The sequence below is a fragment of the Lissotriton vulgaris genome, chromosome 1_1 (assembly GCF_964263255.1).
Source record: "Lissotriton vulgaris chromosome 1_1, aLisVul1.2, whole genome shotgun sequence".
Taxonomy (NCBI): domain Eukaryota; kingdom Metazoa; phylum Chordata; class Amphibia; order Caudata; family Salamandridae; genus Lissotriton; species Lissotriton vulgaris.
Genome location: NC_141685.1, coordinates 750,980,112 through 751,000,026, shown reverse-complemented (window position 1 = coordinate 751,000,026; position 19,915 = coordinate 750,980,112). Strand labels below are relative to the sequence as shown.

Genomic DNA, 19,915 nt, shown 5'->3' with positions numbered 1-19,915 from the left:
ATTTACTTAATTTTATATTATTGCGCAACCTCTTCTGATGCCTCTGTAAAGCTTACCTTTTGTCCTGAATTTTGACCCTTTGTCCTGAATGTTTACAGTCATAGTCCTCAAATTGCACCCATGCCAGTTGGTCATCCTAGGGTGCACACATGTGCCAAGATCAGCTTAGAGCGGTCTGAGTGTTAGGAAGATATCGTCTTCCATACATGCCAACATTTTAGAAGAGGATGGAAAGATTTAAAAAAATGATCGGGAGAATGTATTCCCCCATTGACTTTTTTTGAAGTAGAGATAATTTCTAGAGACAGCCAAAATAAAGCCATTTTGGCTTAAAAGACCCTCTTGCAGTCTCCCGCCGGATTGGGGTCTATTGACAGATGAATACACCTATTGTTTTTGAAAAGGCGACACAGGCATCATGTCACTAGGATATACGAGATCCTTACGGTAGCTTCTCTCCGCCCAGGGGAGCTGCAGTGTTTCTTCAGAGTGCGGAGAGCCTTCGACGCCCAGCGGGGCTATGTCGTCACTGTGTAGAAACGAAAGTCGAAGACGCTGCCTGGCTCCTCCCATCGCTGCAGCTCGCGCCCTACTCTAAGCTGCTTGCAGCTGTTGCTGGAGCTTGGCTAACCTGGGCACTGAAGCGTCGGCTGCAACGGTGGACGGCAATTGGGGGTGAGTAACATTCAGTGTTTGTCGTCGAAATTCCCAAGTTATGGCTGGTCGCAAACCAGGCGGCTTTATCTTGCAAGAGCACAAAGGCAGTTTGTTTTGTTTTGTTCTTTAGCAAATGTTTCGTTATTGTTACTTGTTTGAAATAATACAGGAAACGCGAATGGACGTCTAGGCTCCAAATTGCTTAGACAGCTGAAGTGACATCGTGCAGCTTTTGACGCCCGGTGATACCTCAGGGCAAGCTCCGTCCTTAGCCCCTCAAAAGGCTCGTTTTTGCCACTGAAGGGTGGAGGGCAGGGTACGTGATGGAAACTACTGGAGATTCATAAAATCAACAATATTGACGTATTTCGTTGGACCTCCACAGTTAAGGCACCTTCCTCGGGACAACAACATATATTCTTGCACACAAAGAGCATAATTTACATAAAGCCGGTGTGTGTTGTTCGAAAGTCCTTAACCCCTTCCATGCTGATGACGGCCCCCAGCCGTCATGCACTACGGTGCTCGTGTGCTGATGACGGCTGGGGGCCGTCATGAACCCGCCCACTCGCGATTCTGCCGCAGAATCGCGGCCGCATGGAAGAGGTCTGTACTCAATCAATTAAAGTCGCCCACTTTGCTTAGTCATTCGTCCTGTGATCTATTAGAGACCTGCTTCCAAGTCACCAGGATCTCAAGGTGCACAATTTCAACTTCCTTTTCAGGCTATATAACATGATTTGGATTTTACTTCTGTTCTCCATTCATGTACAGGAATTTGAAGGACACATGGCTCTAAGTACTTCTTTATGAAGGATGATTTCCTTATTCCTGTCGCCACTGCATATAAGGGAATGTAATCCTCCTCCCTGTTCTTTCTACCCCCGTATTATTCTTGTGGCAATTGTCCAATTAATAAAAATGGCTTGCCTTCTTGGAAGTACAAGCCGCGTGGATGCCAATATGCGGTTTTATCAACAAAACCTTCGGTGCAGGAAGAAAGCTGAGTTACTTATGGCAGGTTCCTGCCTATGGTAGCTTGGTGGGAGAAAAAGCCATGGACTGTGCTGCAGCCCTACGTTATTAGCAATGACTGAGATCAATTTAAGCATTCTATTAATCACTTTTTTGCCCCGGTGTGATGCTAAAAGTGTGAGGGGTATGTCCAATCATGGGTCCTAAGCTCACTGTACCATTGAACTCAAGTTGCAGCCTATGAACGAGGTCCAAGTGGGCCACAAACAGTCTAGGGTTACCTTTGTTCCTGTTCAGATTTGAACCTGGCCTGGCAGTTCAGCCTGGACTGTTCTTATTGGAGCAGGACCAAGGCTGATTTGCCTATGGCTGCTTTCTAATGAGGACCTCATACAGCCATAATTATTTACCAGTTCCTTGGACCAATTCAAGAATTCCATCCATTACTTTTTCTTTTCTTTAAAGTAGCTTGGTACTCACTTCACTTCAACATTACTGGCTTATAGCACACCAGCCAGTTTCTTGCTAAGGGAGGGATTGTTACACATTCATGGGATTAACTAACAATCAGAATCATGGAAGATGCTTCCAATTATCTCTATTTTTAGACCATCAGTATCTTGTCATAGCTTTACCCTGAAATGGGAACTTTAGCTCATGTAGCAAAAGTGAAATGGTACCCCCTGTAGGCCTTGGGCAGAGAGCATGCAAAATAGCAATGAAGGGTAGAATGCTTTTGAGATGGATACCTTGAGATTTGGGGTTAATGGAGTGTGAATCTTACCGTCTTCGTGGCAGAGGGTCATGGTTGGGCTTGAAAATGGTCCATGTTGCTGGAGCTGAGTTCAAATTCTGTCTTTGCTGGGTTGAACTTTCCTGGACATCCTAATCTGGGTGAACGAGATGTAGTACAGCGGTGATGAATGAAGCTGACTGATGGAAATTTCACATGCAGATCAGTGCCAAGAGCTTACTGGAGTCTGCTGATTCTGTGAACGGCCCGAAGAGATGACAGAGGTTCAGTGTGGAGGTTTAAGATCACTGAAGAACTAATGGATTCTTGTGTGATCAACTGACAGCTGATGTGTTCTAGAATCTCACATTTAAATTAATCTGTCCCTTTTGAAAAGGTACACATATTGTTTGCAGTATTTATGTTAGATTGTTAGTGTATGACCTGCGATAAATGCCTGGAAACTGATTTAATTCTAGCCCCTTAAACCTGCCAATAGGCCCCCATGTTTTTGCTTTTTTCCCTTTTTTGTTGCCCCTTTGGCGGTCTTAAAGATGGTTGTCACACAGTACCTAAGTAGATTAGATCTAACACAACTGTTAATCCCAATTATTTTTCCTTTAAGTCCACCCAGATTCCCTATGGATCACAGATAGTAATGTACGAAACCTAGTTTTACTGTAGCCCACATAGTTAACATTAAAAATTCAATGTTTTGTAAAATATATGTTAAGTAAAAATTATAGTATACCTCTTGTTTTACCTTTTTAAGATTATACAAAATATTGGACAATGGATCACACCTGGCATTTATGATCTCAAGGTACAGGAAGGAAAATAGGGAAAACTATGTGTGGTATGTCTGAATCCCCTGTGGTGGATGATTCACATGAATGGTTTCAATGCTGGATGCAGTTACCGTAGTTGGCGGTTGGGAGACAGAACTGAAAACTGTGAACACTATTTTGAACAAAACAGTGCAGAATTGTTTGAGTGTTTCAGAATTACATATATCAAATATAAAAGTGCGTTTTTGACTAGCTGCACCCAAAACTGGTAAACTATAAACTAATTGTGAAAGAAAGTAGAGTAACGTGGTGCTGACTATATTGCTAATCTAATTACCCTTTCTGCTTTAGGATTAATTGCACAATTTCTCCAGTTCGGATAGAGCCTCAACCGGATGAAGCAGGTCATCAGAGCAGGCAGTACCGTTCAGCAGGGGAATCATTCAGAAGTAACGATTAACTTCATCTGTACTCCAGAACAATCCAGATAGCAGCCTGTGCCATATATGTGTTTCCAACCACTCAAGCAAACTTCACTGTCATGAACTGGGAAGGACATGGGATCCTCCATGCCAAGAGCCCCCTCCGTGGAGGAACAGGAAATTATTACTGTGGCAGAAGAGATGCATAGTGCAGTCTCAGGCATCCAATCTCAAACAGGATCAGAGTCGCAAGTCAACACAGCGCTTTATCCAGCGGGGTTAAGCAAATGCAGGTTGCTTTGGAAGGCTGTTGTAGAAGGGAATACTGATGAAGTCCGCCTCCTGCTGGAACAAGGTGCTGATATCAATGCAAAACTTAAATATGGATGGACCCCTCTGCTTCAAGCAGTGCAGCTGGGATGGGATGAGATTGTTAATCTTTTGTTGGAAAGGGGGGCAGACCCATTAGTCAAAAAGGATAATGGTGCTACTCCCTTCATTATTGCTGGGATGCTGGGAAATGTAGAATACCTGAAGCTTTTTCTTTCCAGAGGAGCAAATATCAACGAGCAAGATGATTATGGCTTCACAGCTTTAATGGAAACTGCCTTATATGGTCATGAGAAAGCCACCAAGTTCCTCTTGGGTGCAGGCGCAGATGTGAATGTGGTGCGGAGCGCAACTGATAAAGGAAAGTCCAAGAGTACAGGTGGACAAACAGCTCTTATGGATGCGGCAAAGAAAGGTCATAGAAGCATAGTTAGGATGCTGCTTGCTAAAGGAGCCGATGTGAATCACCAAGACCTTCATGGACGAAGTGCATTGCTTCATGCCCTGAATAGTTCAGACCCTACTGTCATCAGTATTTTGCTTGATTTTGGTGCAGATGTTAACATGAGAGACAAAGAGGGCAAAACAGTTCTTTTCCTAGCAGTGGAGAAGAGAACCCCAAGCTTGGTTGAGGCTTTATTGAGTAAGTGTGGAGGTCAAGTTAATGTCCAGGATAACACCGGAAGGTCCGCTTTGCAGGTGTCTGTCAAAAACAATGATTATGAAACAGTCAAACTCTTGTTGGAAAATAGGGCAGACCCAAAAAATAAGCACTTAATCCGGGAAGCCCTGACCAAGTATAATCCATTGATGGTGAAGCTGCTTCTCAAGTATGGTGCACCTGTGGATCCAAATGACATGTCGACAAACTGGACTGCTGTCAGCAAATGCTGGGGGGAGAAACTTAAAGAACTCCATGATATGATGCGTCCACTCAAAGGGAAACTGGAAATTTTCATCAAGGACGACTACAAGATTAAAAGTACTTCCGGGGTAGGCATCTATCTAGGCATCTATGATGACCTTGAAGTAGCTGTGAAGATAACTCTGAAAGAAGGTGGGAATGAGAGATTTCTACAGGAGCAGCGGTGTCTAAATTATTTCCAAGGCAGAAGCCATACTATGAAGCTACTTGGAACAGAAGAAGATGATTCTCTCCATTACTTGTGCCTTATGTTATGTGAAAATAGCATTGAGGGACAGAAAAACCTATCTCAATTGAAAACCAAAAACATCCTGAAGGATGTATTCCAAGGTCTTGAAGACTTACACCAATCAAACTTTGCCCACCAAGATGTATGTCCTGCCAACATTTTGATAGGTGAGTACTGTCTTCTCACTCATGCAATGAGTACATTTTGTCTAGTGGGTTAGGTTTTGAGTTGGAACTAAGTGTTAGAAATACAACATTGAGTAAATCAGTTTTGAAGCAGACAGTATTGTAATTAATAATTGAACATATACTAAAAAGCGCCCCCTTGCTTATGATTGGGTGACTTTCTTGTCTATTTTACCTTCCAGTGCCTAACATTTTGACTTTGGCTTCCCTCTCTCTATTATATGATTTTCCCACCCAGAGACGTTACCAAGTTTTGATTGGTTGACTTTTATACTTCATTTACTGATTTCAGGGGACTATCGTCCCTTTGGTATGCTTCTATTGCATTTCTGTATTTACACAGAAAATATGTATTGACCCTTGTCTTTTCTGCCTTTCTTGGTAGGCTCTCTGCTCTCTTTTTCTCTCTGTGTGCATTAGTTGCCCCTACTCCGTCTCCTTTGCCATGCCGCATTTCACCTTCCCTCCCGTTGGCCTCCCCTCCTGTCTCTGAGTATGACGCTTGAGCCTACTTATCGGAGTTCTCCAGACCTTCCTCCTTTCCTCAAGCTGTGCTGTAACCAGCATAGTGTGGGGAATTGGTTGCTGCCAACAAGTTTTAGGCGAGAAGATCCATGTGGATGGATTATATTGGGTTGAAGTTTATTTGGTCATACCTCCTCTTCGTTACTTTGTAAGGGTTGGTTCTTCCCACGTTCCCCTTCTATGAATAAAGTGATGCGTGTAACAGCAGGTGACTGGCTGCAAGAGGAGTACCCACAAGGGCACAATGAAGTGTGAGATCTGAGCACCTCAATGTCATCAGCCTTCCTGAAGCAACACTCTGGGACAGACAAAAAGGCAGCTCTGGTATAGATATTTTCTTATTTTGAATATCAAAAACTGCAAATTCACCCCTCATCCCTACAACCCATCAAATAGCAGTGCTCAGGAAGAACCCATCAGCAGACCTTGCATACAAAGTCTCCATGAATTTTCTGTTAGCCCTGCCTCTACCCTTCTTGCTTCAGTCCACCCTCCAGGTATCGGAATGTAGGCAATAAACTTCCACTATCGGGAGAACTACCCTCACTGTCCATGGTGTGGCATGCCAAATCAGGGGCATCTAGAATGGATTCCAATAGATTCAGTACTCCATCTCTCACACAGACACGCAAACAGAGTTTGAATAGCAAACGTGTGCTATGCTTACTGTATGTGCACATGTACTTGACAAATACACAGCATTATCACTGCCTAGTTCTGCATTTCTGATAACAGCAGAAACTTACATGAGAGTGGTCAGTAGACTGCACCCTCTCTGACACATTTGTCTTTTATTTAATGCCAGTAGCGTAGAGGTAGCCTAGCTGCAGACAGACCATCGAAAAACCTAGTAGAGCAATATTTCATATGCTAATAATGTTGTTTCTTTCTACAGTTGTACATCCTCATAATGCTTGTCTACTTAATATGCCTTCTCTATATTCCTAAAACCCTGCATGAAAAATTGGCAGACTTAAAACGTCCGACTCATCCCTTTCCATGTTTTCTTTCAAATGACTCTCGCCTTACTGTCCATCCTCTGCATGTCTCAGATTGCAACCTACTCCTGTTGCATGTGTTTGCCTTATTCTATATTATTGTATTTTTCCGAAATGCCTGCATGTAATTTTATAGATCACAACTTCTCTTTCTGGATACCATACCATGACAGTATAATAATACCTTATCTCCTCTAGTCCACATGCAAATCTCACTTGTCAATATTCATGAACGCACATAGCTTCCAATGTTGGTCACAAAAAACCCTATCAATTTAATCTACCACAAAGACACTAGAGCATATCCATGTAATGGACTCCTCAACAGCACAAGACAAATCCGAAAAAACACTGTATTAAATGCTAAACTTGGACTCCAGGGCAGCATGCTACCTGGCTAAAAGTGCTTCAACGCATTGTACAGGTAGTAAGTACTATATAAATTCAATACAATATACATTCATTTGCAATGCATATACAATAAACCAAATACATGATTAAAAAACGTGATTTGTAGTTGCCCATTGAAATAATTGTTGTCAAACACAAGTGAGTGCTCAGAATAGTCCAATATCACACAGAAAGTAGTATTACATGAAGACAGAAATGTATCCATAGTAAAAAGAACTGGACCCAAATCTACCAACATAGCATACAATATCTGAAACCCAATCAACAGTCAAAATGATGGTACAATAATATTTTTGGTCTCAGTAGTCAGGATATGATGTTTCCACCTGCACATTAGTACAAGGTCATCATCAGGACGAAAGAGTGCTGCAACAAGAGCAATTAGAGATCGGGTACGACCAACACGTTTGAGGCTCAGTCCATCTAGAACATTAATACTGACTGGCCTCCGTTAGTCAACAAGCATCTCAAATTAGATGCAAGATGTAGGTAGGTTAATATGATTAATGAAGAAATTCAATTTTAGATAGTTCCTTAAGTGTTCACAATTTACTCCGAATGTTCAGAGGGCAAGCAAAAAAGGAATGAAAAGTGGGCTAACTAATTAGTTAGAGTGTCTCCAAAGAAAGCACATTGGGCAATATGAATAATCACTTTAATAGACACAAACACTTCAATTAAGTATTAAAATACTTTTTGGAATTTATTAAAGTAATTGTAGGAGTCATAAGCAAAACGTTTACCCTCGCCTACAAAAAAAATACTGGTCCTAAAAAAGTACTGGTTGTGAATTAAGGCTCTGCTGTGTAAAGTCTGAGATTCTAATATCGTTGGAGAACCTATCAAATTGCACACCTAAAATATTTGTAAATAGAGTTTTTGGCAGTGTCTTTGGAACTTTTTGCTGTGCTTGATTTTCTTTAAACTTTAAACTTTTCTTGGGGACGATCCCCCAAAAAGTGCTGCATAGTTCCCATTTGTTCTGCAGACCACAAAGTATTGGAATAGTTCATGAGTTCCTCCTCATAATTACCTGTTGCACCTTGGACTTTTTTCTTTGGAAAACGTTAATAGGAAATGCACAATTGGGCTTCCCCTTTCCCTTGGTTTTCTTGGGCGGATAACCCTTCTTAAAGAGTCAGGCTCGCTTTCTTTATGTAATTACGCGAGGGATTTACACCCCGTTTCAAACGTTATCAGGCGTCACTACATCGAGTATAGCAATTTGTGCGGTCATTCTCGCCGGTATGGCCAGTGCAAGAGCAAAGGTGCATTTTATGTTAATAGAGCCGTCGCAGCGTGTCACTGTTTCTGTCACCATTCTCCAGACAGGTCCTGGTTGCTTTCTGAGGCAGCTCTGTTTCTGCTCCTCGTGATGCCGCATCATGCGATGGCAGGTTCCAAAATTATCTCAACAGACAGCTTTAAATCACCCTGAGAAGCAGATTGCAGCTGCTTGTTTCTTCAGGGACTAGTGCTCAGAGACAGACTTTTGGTTATCATAGCCTCTACGTCGATGTGACACCACTGTAAACAGGAAAGCTCTGAATGGGAGTTGATTGCACTAAATGTAATCGATAAAATGCAACAAGCAGCTGTCATTTACTCGAATAAACCCAAGGGGTGCAAGAGGTACAGTATTCATCCATACAGACTTCCATTATCCAGAGAGAGCTCTTTGGGAACATTATCACCAACCTCCTTTCAGACAAGGTGAAATGTTGCTTCATGTTTTGACCTTGAAAACAAACGCCTTTGCTTAATCTTCCATAAGCATGTGGCTGTGGTTTTCCTTTTTAATGACCTGGGCCGCTAGACTAACTGACACCCTAGGTCATAACTGTTTTGAACATCACTGTCATTTCCCTAGGCATTCTATGGCATTTCCTCTGTTTCAAACCAACCATAAAATGACCTTGGATATTTTAACAATACATTCTAGTACAGCTGTAAAAGCACTCAGGGTGCCTTGCTGTGTCTTCAAAAAATTTGTAATAATAATATAATAATAATAATCTTCATTCAGAAGTGATTACAACCATAAAAGTTAAGAACAAAATATGAAACACAGCCTCAATACAATTAAAATTCACTTAAAATGTGTGCAAAATCGGAAATTTCTAGCAGCCTTCAATCGCACCTGGAATTTCTGGATCTAAGTGCCGCACTCAAATTCATTACTACGAAAAGCGTGTAATCATTGGGCAGAAGCTGCAGATACATTAGAGCAACACAGGCTTGTCTAAAACTCATGTCTTTTAAAAGGGACTTAAGAAACACTCTCCTTGGGTGACTAAAATATTTACATAAAAGGAGAAAATGTAGGGTATCCTGTGGAGACCTATTGTCACAGCCACATGGACTCTCTCCTCTTCATGTAAAATAAAACCTGCCGGAGATGCCAAAAGATGACAAAGCTGATTAAATCTAATTTGAGTTATTAAAAATCTGTCGGAGGCACTTGTTCCAATAAAGAGATATTTCTCCATACCCTGGACTGATTTTAAAAGTGTGCCCTCTCACCGCAGGTTTACTAAGCTCATTATCCTCGCGGGGAGCCATGGCATATTTAAAAAACAACTCTGTTACTAGAGTCAAATCCCGGGACTTCACTGTGCCATGTTTGAGAAAAACATCTGCTCATTCTAGGGACGTGAAAGACTCTTTAACATACCATACCCAGGGGATTTTGAGTGCATGATCAAGTGAAAGAAAGTCAGAGATGACCAAGCCATTACATTCTGCCTCATCGTTCGACCAAAATTTCACTCAAAACAACAAAGGTTTGATTGCCACCAGTTCATTTATAAACTTAACTCCTAGTTCTTCATGTACGGAAAATGACGGGGTGCCCTTAGGTACTTTCATGATATGTCGTAAATACTTAATTTGAAGTTTGTTAACTGCCGTGTACTCCCCGACCTTGCTCCTGTACACAACCTTGGAGATGAAGAAGGACTGTTAAAGCTATAAAATCATCCCCGGAGACCAAGTACCTAATCTCTGAGCATGGTTAGCAATAGGTCCCATTGATTTATTCATGTCTCCTATTTTACCCTCTATCAGATCTTTTCAGTTTAAATTTGCATCAAATAAGATTCCCAAATAGAAAAAACCTGGGACCTTTGATAAAATGTGGGCTCCTGCATTGAAAGTCTTAGATCGAGTCACCTGGGGGCCAACTTCCATAACGTACGATTTTGAGAAGTTGGCCGACAGGTCCAACTTCTTCATACTATAAACAAAACCATCAATGAAGGCCTGTAGGCCTATCGGTGCACATGCCATCAGTACCGCGTCATCCGTGTATAATAGGATGGGTATTATTTTCCTGCCCACTCTCGGGCTGTCAGTCTTTAGTGTTGTCCGGGCAGGTTCTAGGCCACTGATGTATATAGTGAATAAAACAGGTGCTAAAATCCACCCTTGGTGAACCCCCCCTAGTGCATTTAAAATGGTCTGTCAGACCCGTTCCATGAGAGTATCTGACTACAGCTGTTATGTGGGCATAGAGGGTCATTAATACATTTACAATACCCCCAGGGAGCCAAGTAAGGCCCACAATTTCTTACGATTCACCCGGTAAAAAACTGAGGTAAGATCTAAAAAGCCCAAGAAAAGGGCTCCATGTTTGGCAACCACATATTTGGAAATTTGAGGATAAAGGTATAGGCACTGTTCTGTGGTTGATGTTCCAGCTCAAAAACCGTATTGCACCTCCAAAATAATTTGGTTTGTGTCAGCCCAAGCAAAGAACCTATTTAATAAAACCCGACCTAAAATCTGAACTGTACAATCAATGAGGGATATACGGCAGTAACAGTAGGGATTGTCCCTGTCCCCCTTTTTAAAAATCAGGATGATAATAGCATTAGATTAAGAAGGCGGCATCCCAATCCTTACTGCAGCATTTAACATCCTGGTAAGAACCGGAGCCCATACATCTATATTGTCCTGAAAAAGTCCGGGGCAATCCCACTGGGTCCTGGGTCCTTGCTCCATGACAATCCCTTAATGCCCAGCCTTACTACGTCCAAGAAAAAAGTGACAGGAATATCAAGCGGGAGTCTTCTAACTCATTATTAGATCCCTCACTTTGTTCAAAGTTATAAACTCTTTCATAGTGGGCTATCCATTTTTCCGGGGTAATATGATGGTATAATCCAGGTCTTAATGACTCTGAGAAAACAGGGTCTATTAAGAACCTGCCAGAAGACGGTACCATCCTGCTGTTCACTTGCTTGAGTTTCCATGCTTGCCTCTGTAGCAATCACCTCCAATCCTTGAGGACCCCCTTATAATTACTACGACATTTTGCCACCCAGATTCTATCTCAAGGGATCTGTTTCAGGGCCTTCTACTAAAGACAGAGGGCCCGAGAACACTCAGCATCGAACCATTTCGGATGTTCTAAAGTGGGGGTCAGCTCCCAGAACTGGTAGAAAACCATCTATTGACTGGGCGATGCGGTTAAATAAACATATGACCTCATCATCAGAGGTTGCGGGGTCTAAATAAGTTTGGATCTCTCATTGTCACGTTTTAAAAAGGGAGTGATTAATGGCCTTAGTATATAGCTGCGACCAGCGTAGGCACCTCCCCATATCAATTAAAGATTTTGTGCCTGTGGTTGTGCTTGAGTGTGCTATCTGGGTACCCACCACTTCAAGCACTAGGGACAAGGGGTCGTGGTCACTAAAGGCCCTGTGTAAAATGTTAAAAGAAATCGAGACCAACCTTCGGAGGCCGAAACAAAAATGTAATCAATTATGGTTTTGCATCCCCTACCTTTATAGGTTAGGGGAGTATTAGATTTAAAGAAATTAGGCATTTTGTCGGAGGTGAATATTAAACAGTGAGTATGTAAAAGACCATTCAACTCAAAACCTTCTGGGGAGTGCTCCATGTGCAGCCCCTCTTCTATCATGCATGCTTGCAGACTATGCAAGTATTGTAAAGAGTCTGAACAAGGATGACAATTAAAATCTCCTGCTACGATAAGATTAGCCTGGGAAAAACCTTCACCTCGTATTGAATCAAGGACGCCACTTAAGCTGATAGGCTTGAAGGCCCTTAGTTCCTCCGTTTTGCATTGTAAAAATTAATCAGTGTCAAACGTAACGATCTTCCCACTACAAATTTGAGGACCTTCAGTGCATTGGAGTTCCACTTTAGTGCTTTCACTGACCCACAGTGTTCAGGGGCTATGAAAATGATCAGACTTCCGCTCGCTCTGCCTACTCTGAAGCCCACAGCCATAACAAACAAGCATTTACAATGCAATGGTCTCGGCATTATTAAAGGTAGAGCTATTGGCATTGCTCATGACATTTTTTTTAACATTTTTTTTTAAATCATAAATAAATGGCATTGTCATTTACATTGCCAACAGTTTAATCGTTAAATAAATGGCATTGTCATTTACAATGTCAATAGGGGCGGGTTCAAACCCCCTAACTAAGAAACATTAATAGATTATTACTCCTTTTTCCTACGCCTAGTTTCTCCTTTTCCTCAATTGTACAAATGGAGCTCGAGATACCCCCCCACACTCACACACCCAACAACCGAGGCTCATCTTTCACTCTCCTCCTTATGCATTTATGCTATTAGGACTTATTTCTCGAGTGCGCACTGGGTCGGCACATTAGTAATGTTTGTCATGTTATTCACAAAACATTGATCTAAAGTGTGAGAAAAATGAAACGTGCTCGTGTAACCTGAGAGCCGGTTAACTAACGAAGAGAGCTGGTGTGCACGAAACAAACAGAGAAAGAAGGAAAGAGAGAGAAGAAAGTAAGTAGGATGAGAAAGCAGGACAAAGACTGAGGAAAGCCTCAGAGAAAAGGAAGAGCGGAGGGAATTGGGGAAGCTAGCAGAGTAATGCGGGAGATGGGAAGGGGAAAAGAAGACAAAAGGAGGTAGTGGCAGTTACAGCAGGACCGGTTTATATTTGTTGCATCACACATACAACAGCAGACTCTCACTCTGTGCTCTGGGCACAATGTTGAATGTATGTCGGTCTAATTCGGCCATCTGAGTGAGTCATACAAAATTATAACGCGCCCTGTCACCCCCAGGCTCCCCCCGTACCTATAGATATGCTCTGAAGTGAAGGACAGACACAGGAAGTGAAGGACAGACACAGGTACCGAAGCCAGGTTTTGGTTTTTACTGAAGTGATGCACTGCAAAGAGAATACAGGGCTTCGAATCTCATTCATGTAGAACGGTTCCCTATGAAAGTCATAAAGAGCACTTCAAGAGCAGCTGGGAGTCGTGCTGTCAATACAAACTGCGGGACTCGCGGGGGGGCGGGACAATTCCACGAACCATGAACAAGCCGTAACCCAAGTCTCTCGGGACACAAGGGAGGGACAGGTGTTAGGACAGTACTTTCATTGCTTATGTTAAATAGCTGAGGTACAGAAAGGCATTCTGCAGAAGAGAAAACCGATACAAAGCCTTACACAGTCACATGAAGAGTGAAGTAGATTTCGAAGAGCTAAACATTGTAGACTAGGCAAACCCGGACCATAAACCCACGCTAGTACACGAAAGATTCAAATGTAAATTTATTACCAAACATATTGGAAACAAGGAGGGTAATGGGGGGCATGGAAGGAACTAGGCGGTGCAAACACGACACTCAAATGAAAGATGAAGGAGAGGGAAGCGGAGCGCGTGTAAGGGCACAGAGGAGCAGGGGGGAGCAGCGGGGGGGATAGCGGGGGGGGGGAGCACAGATCATGCGTTTAACCCTCACTCAAGATGAGCAGTAAATGTGCCACCACAGAAGGGCAGGGGTAACCCCGGCCAAGTGCGGATTCAGCGCGCACAATCAGCGCATGCAGGGACCATTACTGAGGGACAAAGAGAGTCAGTCAGCAGCAGGCCCGGGCTCCGTAAATCCCTAGACTAGCTCTGTGTGTGTGTGGCATTTAATGCAAAAAAAAAGACGCTACACAGCTCCCCTTAGCGCCTCAGCTCTGTACACGAGGTGAGGAAGTAAGATTTGCGAAATGCCCCCTGTAAGCAGGCTCCGGTACCAGACGCCTGTAATGGTGTGCATGTGACCCGGCCAACCCAGCTCCCAAATCAGCAGGGCATGGCCCGCCGGCAGCGCTCCCCTCCACAATGGTCTCAGGCTCAGGTTCCGACTTCACTGAGGGCGCTGCATGGGAGCCCGGAGGCGAGGGGGAGCTGAGCCAGGAGTGGAGGAGGTAGGCAGGGGGCAATGTATGTTGGTAGAGCGCCGGATACCAGCTGCTACCCGCACTCCAGTCTAGCACCCCCCCTCCCCGATGCTGAGATCCTGTGCAGGCGGGCGTAGACACCAGACTATCAGCAGCTCAGGCTCGTGTTCCAGAGCTCAGCTGAGAACAGAGCAGGCTGGGACAGGCAGCGAGTGGAGCGGACTGTGCCTCTGAGAGCACGCTCAGCAGGCAAGAGGCAAATTAGAGAACCTACCACAAGGGAAGCCATGGGGCACATCAACCGGAGCAGGAGGAATCCGGAGCAGGGGCCTGCAACGCCCAGCCCTGGGAGCAGCCTAATGCGGCTCCTCTGGCCTCGGGCAGTCGGCGGTGAATTTAAAGCATGCCCGCATCACCGCATCACTTCTGGAGATCGAGGGCCGGTGACGATACAATACCGGCCCTCGGGGCTTCACTTTGATCACGGACCGGCCTTCATTTAAGACACTCGCAGGGGGGACGGGACTGGTGCGGGGGGGGGGGGACGGGACTGGCGGGGGGAGGGGCCGGGCCTGGCGCGGGGCGTTAAAAAATACATTTTAAAAAAAAGAAAACTTACCTGACTGCCCGTGTCAGAGCAGAGGAAGCGGCACTAGTGTGGGTGGAAAGCGGCAGCATCACCGTACTCGGCGCCGGCTGGGCAACAATGGCTGCCTCGAGCTTCTAAAATTTTTCGGATTTGGGGGCGTGTTTTGCTGTCCTGAGTGACGGACAACGTCACGAGCTAAAGAACAGCAAAAATGACGCCCCCAAATCCGAAAAAGACGGGGCTTGTTTGGAATGACTCACTTCTCTTCCAATGGCTGGCCTCTGTTTAGGAAGCCAGCCAATGGAAGCAAACGGAGCTGAGAGGCGGGACTAAACTGTCTACTACACAGCATACGATCTCCTCCCGGAAGCTGGCAAGCCAGCATTTCCGGTCCTCGACCGAAAAAGGCCTTGAAACCCTCAATTAAAAAAATATTTTCAGTTTCGCAGCTTTCATGGAGGCAAATATTGTTAAAAGATCTAATGAACAAAATCCACCTATCATCTGCAAATGTTGCAGCTAAACCTGCTCTTTCCAAGAAACAAAACTTAAATTTTCCACGGTGCCCTGATTATAGTTTAAATAAGGAATTGTGGGACCTGCAAGCTGGTCAATTGTCACATTATTAGGTGCCCCACTAAGATAGTATTCTACATTTTCGGGCCTGTTCTTCGCCAAGTCTTCATCCAGGCATGCTCCCGCATTTCTCCTGCTCAGTGGGAGCCCCAGGGAGCTAAGTAGGCGCCTCTGGATGCGAGAGCGAAGGCATGGACGGCGGCCGCCACAAGTAATGCTGGAGCCTGTAGTCTGCCCCCTTCTCACCACTGGCTGCCGATATTGCTGGTGTCAAAATATTAGTAACCAACTAAAGTGGAAGAAAACAGACAATCTAACCTATTTGAGCCATAATGCTCATGGAAATGTATTCCAAATCTGATTCAACCTATGATTGATAAATGTTTACAAAACGTTTGCATTTTTCATTGATTCCATTTATTTCTTAGAAATATTTATATAGCATGGACCCAGCTATAGGAGCAACAGCATTGACAGGCTTTCGCAACCCAAACCTCTTCTACTACCCATGCAAAATTCAAGAAGATTGTGCTTGCTTCCAAGAGTCTCACAGTATGGAATCCAAGTCAATTAATCATTTGCCAATTAAAAAAATATATCTTAATCAATTGAAACTATTTTAAAACATTTATAGGCACATTTTGATTTTGACGGGCGTTGCGTCACTGCACGAAAGAGGTTCACAAGTAGGGTCTTCAAAACTTTTATTTATTTAGGAAAGCCCCTATATCTTACACATTAGTATTCTTGTAAGAGCTAGCCTCCAACATGTCTCCACCAAACTTTGTATGATGATGTATCTCGGATGCTCAGTTAGGTTCATCTTTTGTGACTTAGTTTGGATCAGTGTTTCATGCATGATGATTCCTCTTCCTTTGGGAGCTGCTGTTCTCCTTCATTATGTGGATACAATTTGTCCTGGGGCATAATCGTCTCCATGGGTGTGAGGCTGATGGTACTGCTTGAAGTGAGAGATGCGTCAGGTTATGTTTTTGTCCCAGGTCTTGGCAATCACCATCGTTCCTTTTTTCAGTCACTCAAAGAGTTTTCACCTCATTTTGGTGTCTGCTTTCCATCATCATTGCTCATCTACTTAAATGTCTTTTGCTTGGTCTCTTCTCTTGGTTTCCGCATGCTTCTCATCTTTTGTTTCTCCTCTTGATCTCTTCTCCACACTTCGTTTTTGCTTCCCTTGTTTGATCATGATACCACTTGCTGTAGAGTCTTCTTCAGTATCTTCATGTATCTTTTGAGCACGCTGTTTGGTTGGGGCCATAAAGAAGGTTCTCTCTAAGAGTATTCTTACAGTTAGATTCCCCATTTTTTGATCTGGGGTGTCATCTTGGCTCTGGGATTCTAAAAGCTGTTCAGCAGTACTTGGAGGTCCATCACGATATTGAAATGTTTTACGTAGTTGAAGAAGCAATTGTGCTTGCACGCCCACAGTACTGCCAGGCTCTCTTTCTCAGCTTGTGAGTATAATATCGTGATATCTGAGAGACTGCAACTGGCATAAGATACAGTATATCACTTATCATCCTCTCTGTAGTGTTGCACCATGATAGCCCCCAGTCTGACTGGGCTAGCCAGGTGAATAGTGTGACGTATTGCATACTTTTATAAAGTTCCAGATGGTGATACCTTTTGTTGAGGTTCACCTTCAAGAATACTCTTGCCCCTTTCAGGATTGTAATCGTGAACACTAGGTGTGGTCCTCAGTGGTGTTCATGCTGGATGATTGTGTTTGGCAGGCTCATGTCAACGCAGAGTGGGTCCTTCCCTTTTTTGCTGCGACTTAGTACCAGTACAAGGGGCTATATCCATGAGGGACGGCCTTGCAATATTTCATAGCTGTCTGCTCACTGAGCTGTTCCTGGTTTTTGTCAGTGGTTTTCTGGAGCTGCAATGATGTTTTCGTATTATGCTGTGCAATTGGTTTGACACTTTCATTTATGGGCAATTGTACAGTGAAGTGTCACATCTTTCCCAGCTTGTGGTGTTAGTTTTCTATAGGTGGCATGTCTACCACCATGTAGAGAACAGCTATGAGCTTCAGTTGCTGTGCTTGTGTCCGGCTGAGGAGGCAGTCCATCAGAATTGCTCCTTCCATCACTTGGATTTCGGCACCAATCGTGTGATCTTTGTAGCTCATTTTTGTTGTGAACTTGCCAATACATGGAAGGGGTTTCTTGACTGTCATCCAGGCACAGCCTGCGGGCTCATTTACGGTCACTACACTGGCTTCCTGTCGAAACTCGCCTGAAATTTAAAATGCTGTCAATTGTGCAACGGGCCCTTTTTACGGTCTCGGCCCCATCTATTTGCAGAAGAGATTTGCTTTTTACATACCAGGGAGACAGTTGCGTTCGTCTTCGCAGTTGCTGATGCAGACTCCGAAGTTTAAGCGTCAGCGACTGGGGGGAACCTCCTTTGTGAGCAAAGCTTGTTTGGCCTGGAATACGTTGCCCTTGGCTTTGAGGGCCATCCAGGATCCTCTTCTGTTTAGGAAAACCTTAAAAACCCTACTGTTTTAATTGGTTAATTGTGCATTTTTTGCCTTTTTGCTGTAAGCGCCGGGACACTTCTGAGTAGCTGTGCGCTGTACAAATTAAAATAACATAACATATGCAGACTTTAACTTTTACCTGTGATAGTTTGAGTTTGGGCTTCATCTTGTGATTTTCAACAATGCAGAGGTAGTTCAGCTATGTACTGCTGTCTAGTATGAAACAAGTGCAGTGTTTTCCCATAAGGAGGCTTAATTGTGAGTATTTCTCTCTTCCCCGTTTTCATGGATGACCATGAGTAGGTATTAATCACTCTCTTGCATGTAGGAGGACTATGAGCGGCTACTTGAGCTGCTGGATGATGATCTTCTTGTCTTGGTGTGTGCGGTCACTTGTGAACAGGATGAGCTGCTGCTCTTTTGCCTGACAGCTTCCTTTGGTTTCATTTGTACCTGTCGTTGGGTTCTTTTACAAAATTTTCAAAGTTATTGTGCTTGCTGTTGTGGTAGTTCTGCCCGATGACAGAACCTGCCCATTTGTGAGAGTATTTTTGTTTGCAGCAATAGACTTCTCTCTTGTTGTTTGGTCTGTGATACATGTACTTTCACCTGTATCGGTCTTTGGATCTGGATTGTCACTCGTGGTTTTTGATTGATCTCTTGTGTTGGTTGTCCTGAAGCCAGAAGGCTTGTTCTTGTTGTTCCACCTTCCCTGCCTCAATTTTCTTTGCATGGATTTCTGCTTGATCATTTATCCATATATTTCTTCAATTTTTTTCTAGGCCGTAGCTCTTTCTCAGTAAGAAAGCCTTAGAGATTGAGATTGACATCCCTCTATGACCCTCATCTGGATGGCTTCTTCATATGAGAATTTATTAAATTGGCAATAGTTGAAGAGGTGATATAGTCTTGGGATAAAGTTGCCAGTGGGTTCTTGCTTTTCCCAGGAGGCTAAGTTGAACATATAACATTCATAATAGACCTTCTTTTTTGGTAGAAATGTGTCAAGATTTTCTGGTTCCTTTTATTATGCTGTTAGTTGGCCGGTGTCAGCTCAATTATGATTTTACCCACATATTTATTGATGAGGTCCTATATTGTTGATATGATTCGTTTTCATATCTTTCTGCCGATGCTTCGATGAAGTTGTTTAAATCCTTCCACTTCCACTTGTTAGAATCCGCTGATCTGAGGTATGAGACATGACGCTGATACTGTTGCCGATTTTGTCTCTGTTGATATGATGACAGTTGCCTTCTCCATTTGCTGGTGCTTGTTTCTTTCTTGGGATATCACCCACATTTGAAAACTGTCTCTCTAAGTCTTGTTTTAAAGGAGCCTGCACTCAAGATGGCACCTTGCTTCCTCTGAATGGGCTGACTGTTCTCAAGATGGCTACCTCATTGTCATTCACTGATAATAAATGACCTGAAGATGGTCCTTAACTGGGCCCTTGTTTGTTGCTCAAGTGGGATGCTTGACTTCAAAATGGTATTTGGCCTGCTACGGTCAATGTTTATTTCTGCTGTTGTGTTTTCCATGAGACTGTTGCTAATTCCTGGATGATGTGACCCTGCTTTGCTCTGCATTTATTTTTCTGGTCTGGAACCTTGAGTGGAGCGATAGTTCCTTTGTTGTATGCCGATTTGGCTTTCTGTCTCCCTAGGTGCGCATGTCACGTGGTGCTCTCAGGACTGTTTCTGCCCTTCACTCGCCTCATTTTAGAGCACGCCCTCCATTGCAGCACTGGGTGCACATGTCACGTGATGCTCTTGTGAGCTGCTTACACGCTTTTATCCTCTTTGCTTTTATGATGCTTTCTTCAAATGCTTTTCCAATGCACAAGCATCAAGCTCCCCATCTTTGTTGCC

The 19,915-nt window shown here is 43.6% G+C and overlaps 1 protein-coding gene across 1 annotated transcript in view; it reads left to right on the top strand.

Annotated features, from left to right (window-relative positions):
- The first annotated feature begins 571 nt into the window (after positions 1–571).
- LOC147747758 (2-5A-dependent ribonuclease-like) overlaps positions 572–19,915 on the top strand; it is a 255,237-nt gene continuing 235,893 nt past the window's right edge. The window contains exons 1-2 of the mRNA XM_086955550.1: positions 572–675; positions 3,505–5,226. Of these exons, the coding sequence (XP_086811676.1) occupies positions 3,711–5,226 (1,516 nt within the window). The 5' untranslated portion in view covers positions 572–675; positions 3,505–3,710. The remainder of the gene's footprint in view (positions 676–3,504; positions 5,227–19,915) is intronic.